The sequence below is a fragment of the Agelaius tricolor genome, unplaced genomic scaffold, assembly GCF_023055355.1.
Source record: "Agelaius tricolor isolate 1412-34295 unplaced genomic scaffold, bAgeTri1.0.p SCAF_99, whole genome shotgun sequence".
NCBI classification, from domain to species: Eukaryota; Metazoa; Chordata; class Aves; order Passeriformes; family Icteridae; genus Agelaius; species Agelaius tricolor.
The window spans coordinates 112,487-132,790 of record NW_027269359.1 but is presented as its reverse complement, the minus strand read 5'-3'; the positions used below and the strand labels follow the sequence as shown (position 1 = coordinate 132,790).

The 20,304-nt window shown below is 49.9% G+C and overlaps 1 protein-coding gene across 1 annotated transcript in view; it reads right to left on the bottom strand.

Annotated features, from left to right (window-relative positions):
- The window catches only part of LOC139585986 (cohesin subunit SA-3-like), a 45,288-nt gene that overhangs the window by 13,386 nt on the left and 11,598 nt on the right, over nucleotides 1-20,304 (bottom strand). The window contains exons 7-17 of the mRNA XM_071419089.1: nucleotides 13,705-13,780; nucleotides 11,425-11,524; nucleotides 10,211-10,314; nucleotides 8,880-8,969; nucleotides 7,833-7,922; nucleotides 6,774-6,977; nucleotides 5,301-5,371; nucleotides 4,518-4,605; nucleotides 3,872-3,952; nucleotides 2,172-2,264; nucleotides 1,617-1,782 (exon numbers count right to left, since the gene is read on the bottom strand). Of these exons, the coding sequence (XP_071275190.1) occupies nucleotides 1,617-1,782; nucleotides 2,172-2,264; nucleotides 3,872-3,952; nucleotides 4,518-4,605; nucleotides 5,301-5,371; nucleotides 6,774-6,977; nucleotides 7,833-7,922; nucleotides 8,880-8,969; nucleotides 10,211-10,314; nucleotides 11,425-11,524; nucleotides 13,705-13,780 (1,163 nt within the window). The remainder of the gene's footprint in view (nucleotides 1-1,616; nucleotides 1,783-2,171; nucleotides 2,265-3,871; nucleotides 3,953-4,517; nucleotides 4,606-5,300; nucleotides 5,372-6,773; nucleotides 6,978-7,832; nucleotides 7,923-8,879; nucleotides 8,970-10,210; nucleotides 10,315-11,424; nucleotides 11,525-13,704; nucleotides 13,781-20,304) is intronic.

The window sequence follows — 20,304 nt, the reverse complement described above, 5'->3', positions numbered from 1 at the left end:
GAGGTGAAAAAATGGGGAATTTTGGGAGGGGGAAAAGGTTAAAAACGGCTCTGAAAGCACCGAGTTCAGCACTGGAATGTTGGGGAATTTTGGGATCTTGTAAAACGGAATTTTGGGATCTTGTAAAACGGAATTTTGGGAATTTGTAAAACGGAATTTTGGGACAGAAAATTGGGGACTTTGGGGTCACTGGGAGGTGAAAAAAATGGGGATTTTGGGAGGGGAAAAGGTTAAAAACGGCTCCGAAAGCACCAAACTCAACACTCGAACGTGGCGGAATTCTGGGAATTTTGGGATTGTGGGATTTGGGGGTTTTGGGGATTCAGGAGAGAAAATTGGGGGGTCTGGGGTCACTGGGAGGTGAAAAAATGGGGATTTTTGGGAGGGGAAACACTGAATAAATTCCCAAAGAATTCCCAATGGATTCCCAAAGGATTCCCAATGAATTCCCAATGAATTCCCATTTTTTCCCCACACTCACCCTGGCTCTGGGGCTCCTCCTCCTGTTCTGGATCATTCTGGAACAGCAGCTCCAGCAGGGCCATCCCCAGCAGCCCCAAACCCGCCCGGTTTTTCCCCATTTTTTCACCGTTTTTCCCCATTTTTCCCCATTTTTTGGCCGTTTTTCCCCATTTTTTCACCATTTTTTCCCATTTTTTTTCCCATTTTTGGTGTTTCCCACGCTCACCCTGGCTCTCAGGTTCCTCCTGCTCTGGATCATTCTGGAACACCAGCTCCAGCAGGGCCATCCCCAGCAGCCCCAAACCCTCCCCGTTTTTGCCATTTTTTCCCCATTTTTTGGCCGGTTTTCCCCATTTTTTGGCCGTTTTTCCCCATTTTTTCACCATTTTTCCCCATTTTTTTCCCATTTTTGGTGTTCCCCACACTCACCCTGGCTCTGGGGCTCCCCCTCCTGCTCTGGATCATTCTGGAACACCAGCTCCAGCAGGGCCATCCCCAGCAGCCCCAAACCCTCCCCGTTTTGGCCGTTTTTTGGCCGTTTTTCCCCATTTTTTGGCCGTTTTTCCCCATTTTTTCACCATTTTTTCCCATTTTTTTTCCCATTTTTGGTGTTCCCCACACTCACCCTGGCTCTGGGGCTCCCCCTCCTGTTCTGGATCATTCTGGAACAGCAGCTCCAGCAGGGCCATCCCCAGCAGCCCCAAACCCGCCCGGTTTTTGCCGTTTTTTTGCCATTTTTTGGCCGTTTTTCCCCATTTTTTCACCGTTTTTTCCCTTTTTTTTTCCCATTTTTGGTGTTTCCCACACTCACCCTGGCTCTGGGGCTCCCCCTCCTGCTCTGGATCATTCTGGAACACCAGGTCCAGCAGGGCCATCCCCAGCAGCCCCAAACCCTCCTGGTTTTTCCCCATTTTTTGGCCGTTTTTCCCCATTTTTTCACCATTTTTTCCCATTTTTTTCCCCATTTTTTCCCCACACTCACCCTGGCTCTGGGGCTCCTCCTCCTGCTCTGGATCATTCTGGAACACCAGCTCCAGCAGGGCCAGGTTTTCCCCATTTTTCCCCCATTTTTCGCCGTTTTTTGGCCGGTTTTCCCCATTTTTTCACCATTTTTTCCCATTTTTTTTCCCATTTTTGGTGTTCCCCACACTCACCCTGGCTCTGGGGCTCCTCCTCCTGCTCTGGATCATTCTGGAACACCAGGTCCAGCAGGGCCATCCCCAGCAGCCCCGGCAGCGCCGGCTCCGGCCGCAGGCGCAGCCCCGGCTCCGGCAGCCCCGGGCCCAGCAGCACCAGGAGGTCACAGAGCACCAGGAACGCCTGGGAGGCAAAGCAAAAATGGGGAAAATATTGGGGATTTTGGGGGTTTTTATGGGATTTTTATTGGGATTTTTGGGGGGGATTTTTGGGGATTTTTTTGGATTTTTTTGAGATTTTTTGGGCGAGTTTTTTTTAAATTTTTTTGCCTTTTTTGCCCATCCCAGAACCCCAAACCCCCTGGAATGTTCCCAATGAACCCCAAACACCCCCCACCGAAATGTTCCAGAATGTTCCCCATGAACCCCAAAATCTCCCAGAACGTTCTGGAAGGTTCCAGAACCCCCAAATCCCCCCCGGAACTTTCCTCATGAACCCCAACCTCCCCCAGAAGGTTCCAGAACGTTCCAGAACCCCCAATCCCCCCCGGAATGTTCCAGAACGTTCCAGACCTTCTCCCTGAGGCCGGGCTGGGGCTCCGTGAGGCAGCTCTGGCACAGCGACAGCAGCAGGGAGGCCCTGGAGCGCAGATCCCGCAGGGAGCCCTGGAAACGGGGGGAAAAACGGGAATTTGGGGAAAAAATGGGAATTATGGGGATTTTTGGGGGTTTTTTTGGGGGATTTTTTGGGGATTTTTTGGGATTTTTTGGGATTTTTTGGGGATTTTTTAGGGGTTTGGGGGCACAGGGAGCCCACAGGGAGCCCTGGAAATGGGGGGAAAATCCAAATTTGGGACTTTTGGGACGGAAAAATGGGAATTACGGGGAAAATTGGGGATTTTTTGGGGATTTTTTGGGATTTTTTGGGAGTTTTTTGGGATTTTTGGGGGGGTTTGGGATTTTTTGGGGGTTTTTTGGGGGTTTGGAGGCCCTGGAGCGCAGATCCCGCAGGGAGCCCTGGAAATTGGGGGGAAAAACGGGAATTTGGGAATTGTGGGATGAAAAAATGGGAATTATGGAAAAAAATTGGGAATTTTGGGGATTTTTTTGGGGTTTTTTGGGGGTTTTTTAGGGGTTTGGGGGCCCTGGAGCGCAGATGCCGCAGGGAGCCCTGGAAATGGGGGAAAATCCCAAATTTGGGAATTTTGGGACTAGAAATTGGGGATTATGGGAAAAAAATTGGGAATTTTGGGACAAAAATATCAGGAATTTAGAGGAAAAAATTTGGGAATTTGGGGCTTTTATTATTGGGATTTTTGGGGATTTTTTGGGGTTTTTGGGGGTTTGGGGGCACAGGGAGCGCAGATCCCGCAGGGAGCCCTGGAAATTGGGGGAAAAACGGGAATTTGGGAATTTTGGGATGAAAAATTGGGAATTTTGGGGATTTTGGGGGATTTTTTGGGGGTTTTTTGGGATTTTTTTGGGGGTTTTTGGAGGATTTTTTGGGGGTTTTGGGGATTTTTAGGGGTTTGGGGGCACAGGGAGCGCAGATCCCGCAGGGAGCCCTGGAAATGGGGGAAAATCCCAAATTTGGGAATTTTGGGACTAGAAATTGGGGATTATGGGAAAAAATTGGGAATTTTGGGGATTTTTTTGGGGATTTTTTGGGGGATTTTTTGGGGATTTTTAGGGGTTTGGAGGCCCTGGAGCGCAGATCCCGCAGGGAGCCCTGGAAACGGGGGGAAAAACGGGAATTTGGGATGAAAAAATGGGAATTGTGGGAAAAAATTGGGAATTTTGGGGATTTTTGGGGATTTTTAGGGATTTTTTTGGGAATTTTTGGGGAATTCTGGAGGAATTTTGTGGGGATTTTGTGGGAATTCTGTGGGAATTTTGGGGGGGATTTTTTGGGGAATTTTGTGGGGATTTTGGGGTTATCTGGGTGGGGTTTTGTGGGGATTTTTTGGGGAATTTTCTGGGGATTTTTGGGCGGATTTTGGGGGATTTTTTGGGGGAATTTTTTGGGGATTTTGGGGGGATTTGGGTGGGGTTTTGTGGGAATTTTGTGGGGATTCTTGGGGGAATTTTTTGGGGATTTTTTGGGGAATTTTGGGGGAATTTTGTGGGATTTTTTGGGGGAATTTTGTGGGTATTTTTCGGGAATTCTGGGGCATTTTGGGGGGGGATTTTTGGGGGAATTTTGTGGGATTTTTGGGAGGATTTTTGGGGGGAATTTTGTGGGAATTTTGTGGGATTTTTTGGGGATCTCTCACCGGGGAGGCTCCGGAGTCGGGCACTCGGGAGAGCTCCCAGAAGAGGTGGAAGAAGAGGCAGGACAGGGCTGGGATTGTCACCTGGGGAGGGGACAGCGCCACCAGGTGTCACCAAACGGGGCCAGAATGGGCAGAAACGGCCCCAGAAAGCACAAAAACGGCAAAAAAAGGCACCAAAATGGACAAAAACTGCAAAAAACGGCACCAAAATGGACAAAAATGGGACCAAAATGTACAAAAATGGCCAAAAATGGGACCAAATGGGACCAAAATGTCCAAAAATGGCCCCAAAATGGACAGAAATGGCAAAAATGTCACCCCAAAATGTCCAAAAATGGCACCAAATGTGCCCAAAATGGCCCCAAAATGACCCCAAGATGTCCCCAAGGGTCCCCAGGTGTCCCTGAATGTCCCCCAGGTGTGTCCCAGGTGTCCCCCTGAATGTCCCCAGGTATCCCCAGGTGTGTCCCAGGTGTGTCCCAGGTGTCCCAATGTCCCCAATGTCCCCAGGGTGTCCCCGGTGTCCCCAATGTCCCCAGGGTGTCCCCAGGGTGTCCCCATTGTCCCCAATGTCCCCAATGTCCCCAATGTCCCCAATGTCCCCAGGATGTCCCCAATGTCCCCAGGTGTCCCCAGGTGTCCCCACCTGCTCTGGCACCTCCCCGGTGTCGAGGCCGCGCTGCAGGAGCTGCGAGAGGGGCCCGAAGAGACCCCAGGGGGTCAGGTCATGGTCACTGCGGGGACATTGGGGACACTGAGGGGACATTGGGGACAGTGAGGGGACAATGGGGGGCAATGGGGACACTGGGGGGCAATGGGGACAGTGGGGACACTGAGGGGATTGGGGACAGTGAGGGGACAGTGGGGATAATGGGGACAGTGGGGACAATGGGGACAGTGAGGGGACAGTGAGGGGACAGTGGGGACAATGGGGACAGTGAGGGGATAATGGGGACAGTGAGGGGACATTGGGGACATTGGGGACAGTGAGGGGATAATGGGGACAGTGAGGGGACATTGGGGACATTGGGGACAGTGAGGGGATAATGGGGACAGTGAGGGGACATTGGGGACATTGGGGACAGTGAGGGGACAATGGGGACAGTGAGGGGACAGTGAGGGGACACTGGGGACAATGAGGGGACAATGAGGGGACATTGGGGACATTGGGGGGACATTGGGGACAATGAGGGGACAATGGGGGCATTGGGGGGGAATTTGGGGACATTTGGGGGCCACCCCCACCCTTGTCCCAAATGTCCCCAAATTCCCCCCCCCCAATGTCCCCAAATCTCATTTCTCCCAATTTTCCCCATTTCGTCCCCAATTTTCCCCCCAGTGTCCCCAATCCCCCCAATGTCCCCAATGCCCCCCAATGTCCCCCAGTGTCCCCAATGTCCCCGATGTCCCCCAGTGTCCCCTGTGTCACTTGAAGAGCGTCGCGAGTCTCCTCAGGGTGGCCGCCAGCGCATAAACGTCCTCCTCGTCTGGGGACACAGCCTGGGGACAAATGGCACCAAAATGGCACCAGAATGGGACCAAAGTGGCACCAAAGTGGCACCAAAATGGGACCAAAATGACACCAAAGTGGCACCAAAATGGCACCAGAATGGCACCAAAGTGGCACCAAAATGGGACCAAAATGACACCAAAGTGGCATCAAAGTGGCACCAAAATGACACCAAAATGGCACCAAAGTGGCACCAAAATGGGACCAAAATGACACCAAAGTGGCGCCAAAATGGCTCCAAAATGGCACCAAATCCCCTCCAGGTGTCCCCGATTGTCCCCAAAGCCCCCCAAAACCTCCCCAAATGTCCCCAAACTCACCCAGAATGTCCCCAAATCCCCTCCCAGTGTCCCCAAATCCCCCCTCAATGTCCCCAAATCCCCTCCCAATGTCCCCAAATGTCCCCAAATCCCCTCCCAAAGTCCCACCTGGAGCATCTTTGTCACCTGCAGGTGGCACCTGTTCCCCAGGCTGTCCCCAAATGTCCCCAAATCCCCCCAGAATGTCCCCAAATGTCCCCAGTGTCCCACCTGGAGCATCTCTGTCACCTGCAGGTGGCACCTGTTCCCCAGGCTGTCCCCAAATGTCCCCAAATCTGCTCTCAATGTCCCCAAATGTCCCCAGATGTCCCCAAATCCCCCCTCAATGTCCCCAAATGTCCCCAATTTCCCTCCCAATGTCCCCAAATCCCCTCCCAATGTCCCCAATGTTGCACCTGGAGCATCTCTGTCACCTGCAGGTGGCACCTGTCCCCCAGAATGTCCCCAAATCCCCTCTCAATGTCCCCAATGTCGCACCTGGAGCATTTCCATCACCTGCAGGTGGCACCTGTCCCCCAGAATGTCCCCAAATGTCCCCAAATCCCCTCTCAGTGTCCCCAATGTCCCCAGTGTCCCACCTGGAGCATCTCTGTCACCTGCAGGTGGCACCTGTCCCCCCCAGAATGTCCCCAAATCCCCCCAGAATGTCCCCAAATCCCCTCTCAGTGTCCCCAAATCCCCCCAGAATGTCCCCAAATGTCCCCAAATCCCCTCCAGGTGTCCCCAATGTCCCCAAATCCCCTCCCAATGTCCCCAAATGTCCCCAATGTCGCACCTGGAGCATCTCTGTCACCTGCAGGTGGCACCTGTCCCCCAGAATGTCCCCAAATGTCCCCAAATCCCCTCTCAATGTCCCCAGTGTCGCACCTGGAGCATTTCCATCACCTGCAGGTGGCACCTGTCCCCCAGAATGTCCCCAAATCCCCTCTCAGTGTCCCCAATGTCCCCAGTGTCCCACCTGGAGCATCTCTGTCACCTGCAGGTGGCACCTGTCCCCCCCAGAATGTCCCCAAATCCCCCCAGAATGTCCCCAAATCCCCTCTCAGTGTCCCCAATGTCCCCAGTGTCGCACCTGGAGCATCTCTGTCACCTGCAGGTGGCACCTGTCCCCCAGGCCGTCCCCCAGGCGGCTCCGGGCGATGTCCCCGAGGCCGTGCAGGGACAGCTCGGGGTCGCTCAGCGCCCGCAGCGCCCGCGAGGCGGCCGAGAGCGCCGGGAAGGGCTGGGAGTGCTTCCCAAAAACCTCCAGGATCTGCCCCAAAACCTGCTCCAGGTACTGGGAGAGAACTGGGAATGAACTGGGAGGGACTGGGAATGGACTGGGAGGGACTGGGAGGGACTGGGAATGGACTGGGAGGGGATTTAGGGGCACTGGGAGGCACTGGGAGCACTGGGAAGGGCCGGGAGTGCTTCCCAAAAACCTCCAGGATCTGCCCCAAAACCTGCTCCAGGTACTGGGAATGGACTGGGAATGAACTGGGAGGGACTGGGAATGAACTGGGAGGGACTGGGAGGGACTGGGAGGGACTGGGAGGGACTGGGAGGGGATTTAGGGGCACTGGGAGGGGGCGGTCACTGGTCCCTACTGGTCCCTACTGGTCCCTACTGGTTTTATACTGGTTTTATACTGGTCCCTACTGGTCTGTCCTGGTCCATACTGGTCCATACTGGTCCCTACTGGTCCATACTGGTCCCTACAGGTCCCTACAGGTCCCTACTGGTCTATACTGGTCCGTACTGGTCCCTACTGGTCCGTACTGGTCTATACTGGTTTATACTGGTCTGTCCTGGTCCCTACTGGTCCCTACTGGTTTATACTGGTTTATACTGGTCCCTACTGGTCCATACTGGTCCGTACTGGTCCATACTGGTCCCTACAGGTCCCTACTGGTCCCTACTGGTCCATACTGGTCCCTACTGGTCCGTACAGGTCCATACTGGTCTATACTGGTCCATACTGGTCCCTACTGGTCCCTACTGGTCCATACTGGTCCATACTGGTCCGTACTGGTCCCTACTGGTCTATACTGGTCCATACTGGTCCATACTGGTCCATACTGGTCCCTACAGGTCCATACTGGTCCATACTGGTCCATACTGGTCCATACTGGTCCATACTGGGGTCCCTCACCCTCTCCATCCGCGCCGTCCGGAGCAGCCCCAGCTCCAGGTGCGGCAGCGGCTCCAGGAGCGCGGCCACGGCCTCGGGCTCGGCTGAGAACTGGGGAGAAACGGGGGGAAAACGGGAAAAATGGGGAAAAATGGGAAAAATGGGAATATTGGGGAAAATGGGGAATATTGGGGAAATGGGGGAAAATGGGGGGAAATGGGGAATATTGGGGAAAATGGGGAATATTGGGGGAAATGGGGGAAATGGGGGGAAATGGGGAAAAATGGGGAAAAATGGGGAAAAATGGGAATATTGGGGAATATTGGGGAAATGGGGAATATTGGGGGAAATGGGGGAAAATGGGGGGAAAAGGGGAATATTGGGGAAAATGGGGAAAAATGGGGGGAAAATGGGGAAATTGGGGAAAATGGGAATTTGGGAAAATGGGGAAATGGGGGGAAATCAGGGAAAAATGGGGGAAAATGGGGGGAAAATGGGGAAATTGGGAATTTGGGAAAATGGGGAAAATGAGGGAAATGGGGGAAATGGGAAAAATGGGGAAATTGGGGAAAATGGGAATTTGGGAAAATGGGGGGAAATGGGGGGAAAATGGGGAAAAATGGGAAATATTGGGAAAAATGGGGGAAATGGGAAAAATGGGGGGCAAATGAGGGAAAAATGGGGAAATGGGGAAAATGGGGAAAAACTGGGGGAATTTTGGGGGGCAAAATGGGAATTTCAGGGAGAAAATTGGGTATTTTTTTGGGGGAAAAACCGGGAATTTTGGGGGTAGAAAATTGGGAATCTTGGGGGTAAAAACCGTGAATTTTGGGGGCAGAAATTTTGGAATTTTGGGCAGAAAATTGGGAAGTTTGGAGAAGAAAAGGAGAATTTTGAGGGGAAAAAAAGAGAATTTTAGGGGAAAAAAACAGGAAAAACCCAGCTCAGATCTCCCCCAATTCCCCAAATATCCCAAAAACCCCAAACACCCCAACACCCCCCGATATCCCAAATTCCCAAATTCCCCAAAATTCCCAAATTCCCCGGAATTCCGGGATTTTTCCCCACCTTTTGCAGGAGCTGGGGCAGCACCGGGATGAGGCTGCGGCTGAGGCGCCCCCGCTCCTGGCGCTGCTCCCGGCGCTCCCGCGGCGACACCTGCGGGGAAACGGGGATGGAATTCCCAAAATTCCCAAAATTCCCAAAATTCCCGGAATTCCCAACGCTCCCGACGCTCCCGCGGTGACGCCTGCGGGATAACGGGGCTGGAATTCCCAAAATTCCCAAAATTCCCAAAATTCCCGGAATTCCCAACGCTCCCGACGCTCCCGCGGCGACGCCTGAGGGATAACGGGGCTGGAATTCCCAAAATTCCCAAAATTCCCAAAATTCCCGGAATTCCCAACGCTCCCGACGCTCCCGCGGCGACGCCTGAGGGATAACAGGGCTGGAATTCCCAAAATTCCCAAAATTCCCGGAATTCCCAATGTTCCGAACGATCCAGGGGCTCCCGGGTGCCAGAAACCCCCAGGAATTGCCCCAAAATTCCCAAAATTCCCGGAGATCCTGAGGTCCGGAAATCTCCGGAATTCCCAAAGTTCCAGGAGATCCCGAAACCCAAAAAGCCCAAAAATCCCAAAATTCCCAAATTTCTGGGGAGTCTTGGATGCCAGAAACCCCAAAATGCCCAAAATTCCCCTGGGATTGCCAGAATTCCCAAATTTCTGGGGGATCTTGGATGCCAAAAACCCCAAAATTCCCCCAATTCCAGGAGATCCTGACATCCCCGGAATTCCCAAAGTTTCAGGAGATCCCAAAAACCAAAAACCTCAAAAATCCCCTGGGATTCCCAGAATTCCCCAAATTCACAAAATTCTGGGGAATCTTGAATGCCAAAAACCCCAAAATTCCCCAAAATTCCCCTGGGATTGCAAGAATTCCCAAAATTCCCAAATTTCTGGGGAATCTCGAATGCCAAAAACCCCAAATTTCCCAAAATTCCTGGAGCTCCTGAGGTCCAGAAATCCCCAGAATTCCCAAAGTTCCAGGAGATCCCAAAACCCAAAAAGCCCAAAAATTTCCCCGGGATTCCCAGAATTCCCAAATTTCTGGGGGTTCTCGAATGCCAAAAACCCCAAAATTCCCCCAATTCCAGGAGCTCCTGAGGTCCAGAAATCCCCGGAATTCCCAAAGTTCCAGGAGCTCCTGAAACCCAAAAACCCCAAAAATCCCCTGGGGTTCCCAGAATTCCCCAAATTTCCAAATTTCTGGGGGTTCTCGAATGCCAAAAACCCCAAAATTCCCCTGGAATTCCCGGAATTCCCAGAATTCCCCCAATCCCGGGAGCTCCTGATGTCCCAAACCCCCAGAATTCCCCCCAAATTCGGAGTTTCCGGAACCTTCCGGGCCTGGCCCCGGCCCACGGGGGGGTGTCCCTGGCACAGCCGGAGGGCGCTGGAGCTCAGGATCTGCACCAGAGCCTTCTCCTCATGGAGCTGCAGGGCTGGGGAGCAGGAAAAACCAGTAAAAACCAGTTTAAACCAGTTTAAACCAGTATAAACCAGTATAAACCATTATAGACTGGTATAGACCAGTATAACCCAGTATAACCCAGTATGGACGGGAGCTCAGGATCTGCACCAGAGCCTTCTCCTCGTGGAGCTGCAGGGCTGGGGAGCAGGAAAAACCAGTAAAAAACCAGTATAAACCAGTATGGACCAGTATAAACCAGTATGGACTGGTACAGACCAGTATAGACCGGTATAACCCAGTATAACCCAGTATAAGCCAGCATGGACTGGAGCTCAGGATCTGCACCAGAGCCTTCTCCTCATGGAGCTGCAGGGCTGGGGAGCAGAACAGACCAGTATAAACCAGTATAAACCAGTATGGACCGGTATAAACCAGTATAGACTGGTATAGACCAGTATAACCCAGTATAACCCAGTATGGACGGGAGCTCAGGATCTGCACCAGAGCCTTCTCCTCATGGAGCTGCAGGGCTGGGGAACCAGAACAGACCAGTAAAAACCAGTATAAACCAGTATGGACCAGTGTGGACCAGTATGGACCAGTATAACCCAGTATAAACCAGTGTGGACCAGTATAAACCAGTACAAACCAATAGAACCCACTATAACCAGTCCCATACCATTTCCCAGCAGCATCGCCGTTGCCGTGTCCCAGTCCATTCCCAGTATATCCCAGTACAAACCAGTACAAACCATTTCCCAGTAACATCCCCGTGGCCGTGTCCCAGTCTATCCCAGTCCATCCCAGTACAAACCAGTACAAACCAGTACAAACCAGTACAAACCAGTACAAACCATTTCCCAGCAGCATCGCCGTTGCCGTGTCCCAGTCCATTCCCAGTACAAACCAGTATATCCCAGTATATCCCAGTACAAACCATTTCCCAGTAACATCCCCGTTGCCGTGTCCCAGTCCATTCCCAGTCCATTCCCAGTCTATCCCAGTCTATCCCAGTACAAACCAGTACAAACCAGTCTATCCCAGTACAAACCAGTTCCATACCATTTCCCAGTAACATCCCCGTGGCCGTGTCCCAGTCCATGTCCCAGTACAAACCAGTATATCCCAGTATATCCCGTACCATTTCCCAGTAACATCCCCGTGGCCGTGTCCCAGTCCCGCAGGCGCCGCCCGGCGCAGTCCCACAGGGCGTCCACCAGGTACGCGCCGTGCTCGTGGAGCTGGGGGGGAGAATTTGGGGCAAAATCACCAAAAATCGGGAATTATGAAAATAAAAAATGGAATTCCTGAGAAATTCATGGAATCCCCACAAAAATCCCCAAATTCCTGCACCAAAAATCCCCAAATTTCCACCCAAAATCCCCAAATTTCTGCCCCAAAATCCCCAAATTTCTGCCTCAAATTTCCTCCCCAAAATCCCCAAATTTCCTCCTCAAAATTCCCAAATTTCTGCCCCAAAAATCCCCAAATTTCTGCCCCAAAATCCCCCCAGAATTCCCGGGTTTTCCCCCAAAATCCCCAAATTTCCTCCCCAAAATCCCCAAATTTCCACCCAAAATCCCCAAATTTCTGGGCGTCCACCAGGTACGCGCCGTGCTCGTGGAGCTGAGGGGAGAATTTGGGGCAAAATCACCAAAAACGGGGAATTCCCGAAGAAAAAATGGAATTCCTGAGAAATTCATAAAATCCCCTCAAAAATCCCCAAATTTCCCCCCAAAATCCCCAAATTTCCGCCTCAAAAGTCCCCAAATTTCTGTCCCAAAATCCCCAAATTCCTGCCCCAAAATCCCCAAATTTCCTCCTCAAAATCCCCGAATTTCTGCCCCAAAATCCCCAAATTTCCGCCTCAAAATTCTCAAATTTCTGCCTCAAAAATCCCCAAATTTCCGCCTCAAAATCCCCAAATTTCCTTCCCAAAATCCCCAAATTTCCTCCTCAAAATCCCCAAATTCCTGCCCCAAAATCCCCAAATTTCCACCCAAAATTCCCAAATTTCTGCCCCAAAAATCCCCAAATTTCCACCCAAAATCCCCAAATTTCTGGGCGTCCACCAGGTACACGCCGTGCTCGTGGAGCTGAGGGGGAATTTGGGGTAAAATCACCAAAAACGGGGAATTATGAAAATAAAAATGGAATTCCTGAGAAATTCATAAAATCCTCCTCAAAAATCCCCAAATTTCTGCCCCAAAATCCCCAAATTTCCTCCTCAAAATTCCCAAATTCCTTCCCAAAATCCCCTCAGAATTCCCGGATTTTCCCCCAAAATCCCCAAATTTCGTCCTCTATATCCCCCCAGAATTCCCAGATTTTCCCCCAACTTCCTCCCCAAAATCCCCGAATTTCACCCCAAAATTCCCAAAAACCCCCAGATTTCCCCAAATCCCCGTGTTTTGCCCCAAATCCCCCCAAATCCCCCCAAATCCCCAGTTTTGCCCCAAATCCCCTCAGGTTTTCCCCCAAATCCCCGGGTTTTGCCCCAAATCCCCCCAGTTTTGCCCCAAATCCCCTCAGATTCCCCAAATCCCTGCGTTTTGCCCCAAATCCCCCCAAATCCCCCCAGGTTTTACCCCAAATCCCCACATTTTGCCCCAAATCTCCACGTTTTGCCCCAAATCCCCTCAGATTCCCCAAACCCCCAGGTTTTGCCCCAAATCCCCCAATTTTGCCCCAAATCTCCGCGTTTTGCCCCAAATCCCCCCAGATTCCCCAAATCCCCGCATTTTGCCCCAAATCCCCCCAGGTTTTGCCCCAACCCCCCCCCAAATTCTCCCAAATCCCCGGTTTTGCCCCAAATCCCCGGTTCTGCCACAAAATCCCCAGTTTTGTCCCAAATTCCCCAAATCCCCCCAAATCCTCTCAGGTTTTGCCCCAAATCCCCACATTTTGCCCCAAATCTCCACGTTTTGCCCCAAATCCCCCCAGACTGCCCCAAATCCCCCCAAATCCCCTCAGGTTTTGCCCCAAATTCCCCCAGTTTTGCCCCAAATCCCCACATTTTGCCCCAAATCCCCGGTTTTGCCCCAAATCCCCCCAGATTCCCCAAATCCCCGCATTTTGCCCGAAATCCACGGTTTCACCCCAAATCCCCCCAGGTTTTACCCCAAATCCCCGGGTTTCACCCCAAATCCCCCCAGTTTTGCCCCAAATCCCCGGGTTTCACCCCAAATCCCCCCAGTTTTGCCCCAAATCCCCGGGTTTTACCCCAAATCCCCACATTTTGCCCGAAATCCCCGGTTTCACCCCAAATCCCCACATTTTGCCCCAAATCCCCGGTTTTACCCCAAATCCCCTCAGGTTTTGCCCCAAATCCCCCAAATCCCCGCGTTTTGCCCCAAAATCCCCGTTTTTGCCCAAAATCCCCGTTTTTGCCCAAAATCCCCGGTTTTCGCCCCAAAATGACCTCGGCCTGCAGGAAGAAGCGCGCGAGGCCCAGCAGGAAACCCCGAGAGTCCCCGGCCCCGGCCGGGCCCTGCAGCCTGGAAGGAATGGGGGAAAAAACCGGGAAATTGGGAAAAACGGGGAAAAATGGGGAAAATGGGGAAAAAAACAGAGAAAAAACCCACAGGAAAATGGGGGAAAAAAACGGGAAATTGGGAAAAACGGGGAAAACAGAGAGAAAAATGGGGAAAAACCACAGGAAAATGGGGAAAAACAGAGAGAAAAATGGGGAAAATGGGGAAAAATGGGGAAAAACAGAGAGAAAAACACAGGAAAATGGGGAAAAATGGGGAAAAACACAGAAAAAAACACAGGAAAATGGGGGAAAAACACCGAAAAATGGGGGAAAACAGAGAAAAATGGGGAAAAACACAGAAAAATGGGGGAAAAAAACACAGAAAAAAACACAGGAAAATGGGGAAAAACAGAGAGAAAAATGGGGAAAAACACAGAAAAATGGGAAAAATACAAAGGAAAATGGGGAAAAAGACAGAAAAATGGGGAAAAAAACACAGAAAAAAACACAGGAAAATGGGGGGAAAACACAGAAAAATGGGGAAAAACCACAAAAAAAAATGGGGGAAAAACACAGGAAAATGGGGGGAAATGGGGAAGAACACAGAAAAATGGGGAAAACCACAGGAAAATGGGCAAAATAACAGGAAAATGGGGGAAAAAGACAGAAAAATGGGGGGAAAAACTACAGAAAATGGGGAAAAACAGAGAAAAATGGGGAAAAATGGGGGGAAAACACAGGAAAATGGGGAAAAACACCAAAAAATGGGGGGAAAACACAGAAAATAGGGAAAAACGCAGGAAAATGGGGGAAAACCACAGAAAATGGGAAAAAACACAGAAAACTGGGGGAAAACCACAGAAAATTGGGGGGAAATGGGGGAAAAACCACAGAAAAATGGGGAAAAACAGAGAAAAATGGGGGAAAATGGGGGGAAAACACAGGAAAATGGGGAAAACACAGAAAAATGGGGAAAAATGGGGGAAACCACAGGAAATGGGGAAAAACCACAAAAAAATGGGGAAATAACAGGAAAATGGGGAAAAACACAGAAAAATGGGGGGAAAACACAGGAAAATGGGGAAAAACCACAGGGAAAATTTGGGACAGAATGGGGGGAAAATGGGGAAAAATGGGGGGAAAATTGGGAATTTTTAGAGTGGGATGGGTGGAAATTGAGGAAAAATGAGGGAAAATGAAGAAAAATGGGATTGGGATGAAGAAAATGGGGGAAATCAAAGTGGAGAGAGGGGGAAAGGATAAATGGGAAAAATGGGGAAAAACGGGGGAAAAGGGGAATCAAAAGGAGAAAAAAAAGGGAATCAAAGGGGAAAAAATGGGGAAAAAAGGAGAAAAAAGGGAATCAAAAGGAGGAAAAAAAAGGCCAAAATCAGGGATGGGAGGAGAAAAACTTGGGAAAAACTTGGGATAAACAAGGGCCCCCCTCCACCCTTTCCCAAGGGATTGGGAAGGGCTGGGATGAGCAAATCCGGGGCTGGAAAAATCCCAAATTCTGGGATGGAAAAATTCCAAATTCTGGGTTGGGAAATCCCAAATCTTGGGCTGGAAAATCCAAAATCCTGGGATGGAAAATCCCAAATCTTGGGATGGGAAATCCCAAATTCTGGGCTGGAAATTCCCAAATCCGGGGCTGGGAAATCCCAAATTCCAGGATGGAAAAATCCCAAATTCGGGGCTGGAGATTCCCAAATTTGGGGATGAGGAAATCGAGGATTCTGGGCTGGGAAATCCCAAATTCTGGGATGGAAAATCCCAAATCCTGGGCTGGGAATTCCCAAATTCTGGGCTGGAAAATCCCAAATTCTGGGATGGAAAAATCCAAATTTGGGGATGAGGAAATCCCGGAGTTTGGGCTGAGGTGCAATCGCAGCTGCCGGGAGGGGCCCGGAGCCGATTCCCAGAAAATTCCCCCGGGATTGGGGAGGGGCTGGGATGGGAACAGTCAGGGATTGGGGTCGGAATTCCCGGATTTTGGGGCTGGAATTTTCATGGTTTGGGGTCAGAATTCCCAGATTTTGGGGTCAGAATTCCTGGGATTTGGGGCTGGAAATCCCAGAGGATTTGGGGGCTGCAATTCCCAGGGGTTTTGGGGCCGGAATTCCTGGATTTTGGGCTGGAATTCCCAGGATTTTGAGGCTGGAATTCCCAGGGGTTTTGAGGCCACAATTCCCAGGATTTTTACCCCACAATTCCCGTATTTTGGCTCCTCCATTCCCGGATTTTACCCACAATTCCCAGGGGTTTTGGGTCAGAATTCCCAGGATTTTTGGCCCACGATTCCCGCATTTTCACCCACAATTCCCAGGGGTTTTTGGGCTGCAATTCCCAGGATTTCGGGGTCAGAATTCCTGGATTTTCCCCCCCATTCCCGCATTTTTGCCCACAATTCCCAGGGGTTTTGAGGCCACAATCCCCAGGATTTTTGCCCCACAATTCCCAGGATTTTTGCCCCACAATTCCCGGATTTTGGCCCCTCCATTCCCGGGTTTTGCCCCACACAATTCCCAGGGATTTTGGGGCTGCAATTCCCAGGATTTTGGCCCCCTCCATTCCCGTATCTTCCCCCCCTCCCCATTCCCGGGTTTTGCCCACAATTCCCAGGATTTTTGCCCCACAATTCCCATGATTTTGCCCCACAATTCCCAGGATTTTTGCCCCACAATTCCCAGGATTTTTACCCCAGAATTCCCAGGATTTTTACCCCACAAATCCCATTTTTTTGCCCCACAATTCCCAGGATTTTTGCCCCACAATTCCCAGGATTTTCACCCCACAATTCCCATTTTTTTGCCCCACAATTCCCATGATTTTGGCTCAGAATTCCCAGGATTTTTGCCCCACAATTCCCATGATTTTGGCCCCACAATTCCCATGATTTTGCCCCACAATTCCCATTTTTTTGCCCCAGAATTCCCAGGATTTTTGCCCCAGAATTCCCAGGATTTTGGGGTCACAATTCCCATGATTTTGCCCCAGAATTCCCAGGATTTTTCCCCTCCATTCCCGGATATTTTCCCCTCCCCATTCCCGCGTTTTGCCCCACAATTCCCAGGATTTTTGGGCCCACAATTCCTGCATTTTCACCCACAATTCCCAGGATTTTTGCCCCAGAATTCCCAGGATTTTGGGGTCACAATTCCCATGATTTTGCCCCAGAATTCCCATTTTTTTGCCCCACAATTCCCATTTTTTTGCCCCACAATTCCCATTTTTTTGCCCACAATTCCCATGATTTTGCCCCACAATTCCCATTTTTTTGCCCCAGAATTCCCAGGATTTTCGCCCCACAATTCCCATTTTTTTGCCCCACAATTCCCATTTTTTTGCCCACAATTCCCATGATTTTGCCCCACAATTCCCATTTTTTTGCCCCACAATTCCCAGGATTTTTGCCCCACAATTCCCATTTTTTTGCCCACAATTCCCATTTTTTTGCCCAGAATTCCCATTTTTTTGCCCCAGAATTCCATTTTTTTGCCCACAATTCCCATTTTTTTGCCCAGAATTCCCATTTTTTTGCCCACAATTCCATTTTTTTGCCCACAATTCCCATTTTTTTGCCCCACAATTCCCAGGATTTTGCCCCACAATTCCCATGATTTTGCCCCACAATTCCCATTTTTTTGCCCAGAATTCCCATTTTTTTGCCCACAATTCCCATTTTTTTGCCCACAATTCCCAGGATTTTGCCCCACAATTCCCAGGATTTTGCCCCACAATTCCCATTTTTTTGCCCCAGAATTCCCAGGATTTTTCCCCTCCATTCCCGGATATTTTCCCCTCCCCATTCCCGCGTTTTGCCCCACAATTCCCAGGATTTTTGGGCCCACAATTCCTGCATTTTCACCCACAATTCCCAGGATTTTTGCCCCAGAATTCCCAGGATTTTGGGGTCACAATTCCCATGATTTTGCCCCAGAATTCCCATTTTTTTGCCCCACAATTCCCATTTTTTTGCCCCAGAATTCCCATTTTTTTGCCCCACAATTCCCAGGATTTTTGACCCACAATTCCCATTTTTTTGCCCACAATTCCCATTTTTTTGCCCCACAATTCCCATGATTTTGCCCCACAATTCCCATGATTTTGCCCCACAATTCCCATTTTTTTGCCCAGAATTCCCAGGATTTTGCCCCACAATTCCCAGGATTTTGCCCCACAATTCCCATTTTTTTGCCCAGAATTCCCATTTTTTTGCCCACAATTCCCATTTTTTTGCCCACAATTCCCATTTTTTTGCCCCAGAATTCCCAGGATTTTTGCCCCACAATTCCCAGGATTTTGCCCCACAATTCCCATGATTTTGCCCACAATTCCCATTTTTTTGCCCCAGAATTCCCAGGATTTTTCCCCTCCATTCCCGGATATTTTCCCCTCCCCATTCCCGCGTTTTGCCCCACAATTCCCAGGATTTTTGGGCCCACAATTCCTGCATTTTCACCCACAATTCCCAGGATTTTTGCCCCAGAATTCCCAGGATTTTGGGGTCACAATTCCCATGATTTTGCCCCAGAATTCCCATTTTTTTGCCCCACAATTCCCATTTTTTTGCCCCACAATTCCCATTTTTTTGCCCACAATTCCCATGATTTTGCCCCACAATTCCCATTTTTTTGCCCCAGAATTCCCAGGATTTTCGCCCCACAATTCCCATTTTTTTTGCCCCACAATTCCCATTTTTTTGCCCACAATTCCCATGATTTTGCCCCACAATTCCCATTTTTTTGCCCCACAATTCCCAGGATTTTTGCCCCACAATTCCCATTTTTTTGCCCACAGTTCCCATTTTTTTGCCCAGAATTCCCATTTTTTTGCCCCAGAATTCCCATTTTTTTGCCCACAATTCCCATTTTTTTGCCCAGAATTCCCATTTTTTTGCCCACAATTCCCATTTTTTTGCCCACAATTCCCATTTTTTTGCCCCACAATTCCCAGGATTTTGCCCCACAATTCCCATGATTTTGCCCCACAATTCCCATTTTTTTGCCCAGAATTCCCATTTTTTTGCCCACAATTCCCATTTTTTTGCCCACAATTCCCAGGATTTTGCCCCACAATTCCCAGGATTTTGCCCCACAATTCCCATTTTTTTGCCCCAGAATTCCCAGGATTTTTCCCCTCCATTCCCGGATATTTTCCCCTCCCCATTCCCGCGTTTTGCCCCACAATTCCCAGGATTTTTGGGCCCACAATTCCTGCATTTTCACCCACAATTCCCAGGATTTTTGCCCCAGAATTCCCAGGATTTTGGGGTCACAATTCCCATGATTTTGCCCCAGAATTCCCATTTTTTTGCCCCACAATTCCCATTTTTTTGCCCCAGAATTCCCATTTTTTTGCCCCACAATTCCCAGGATTTTTGACCCACAATTCCCATTTTTTTGCCCACAATTCCCATTTTTTTGCCCCACAATTCCCATGATTTTGCCCCACAATTCCCATGATTTTGCCCCACAATTCCCATTTTTTTGCCCAGAATTCCCAGGATTTTGCCCCACAATTCCCAGGATTTTGCCCCACAATTCCCATTTTTTTGCCCAGAATTCCCATTTTTTTGCCCACAATTCCCATTTTTTTGCCCACAATTCCCATTTTTTTGCCCCAGAATTCCCAGGATTTTTGCCCCACAATTCCCAGGATTTTGCCCCACAATTCCCATGATTTTGCCCACAATTCCCATTTTTTTGCCCCAGAATTCCCAGGATTTTTCCCCTCCATTCCCGGATATTTTCCCCTCCCCATTCCCGCGTTTTGCCCCACAATTCCCAGGATTTTTGGGCCCACAATTCCTGCATTTTCACTCACAATTCCCAGGATTTTTGCCCCACAATTCCCAGGATTTTCGCCCCACAATTCCCAGGATTTTGGCCCCACAATTCCCATGATTTTTACCCCACAATTCCCATGATTTTTGCCCTACAATTCCCATTTTTTTGCCCCACAATTCCCAGGATTTTGGCCCCACAATTCCCATTTTTTTGCCCCACAATTCCCATGATTTTTACCCCAGAATTCCCATTTTTTTGCCCAGAATTCCCATTTTTTTGCCCCACAATTCCCATTTTTTTGCCCCACAATTCCCATTTTTTTGCCCACAATTCCCATTTTTTTGCCCCAGAATTCCCAGGATTTTTCCCCTCCATTCCCGGATATTTTCCCCTCCCCATTCCCGCGTTTTGCCCCACAATTCCCAGGATTTTTGGGCCCACAATTCCTGCATTTTCACCCACAATTCCCAGGATTTTTGCCCCAGAATTCCCAGGATTTTGGGGTCACAATTCCCATGATTTTGCCCCAGAATTCCCATTTTTTTGCCCCACAATTCCCATTTTTTTGCCCCACAATTCCCAGGATTTTTGCCCCACAATTCCCATGATTTTGGCCCCAGAATTCCCATTTTTTTGCCCCACAATTCCCATTTTTTTGCCCACAATTCCCAGGATTTTTGCCCCACAATTCCCATGATTTTGCCCCACAATTCCCATGATTTTGCCCACAATTCCCATTTTTTTGCCCCACAATTCC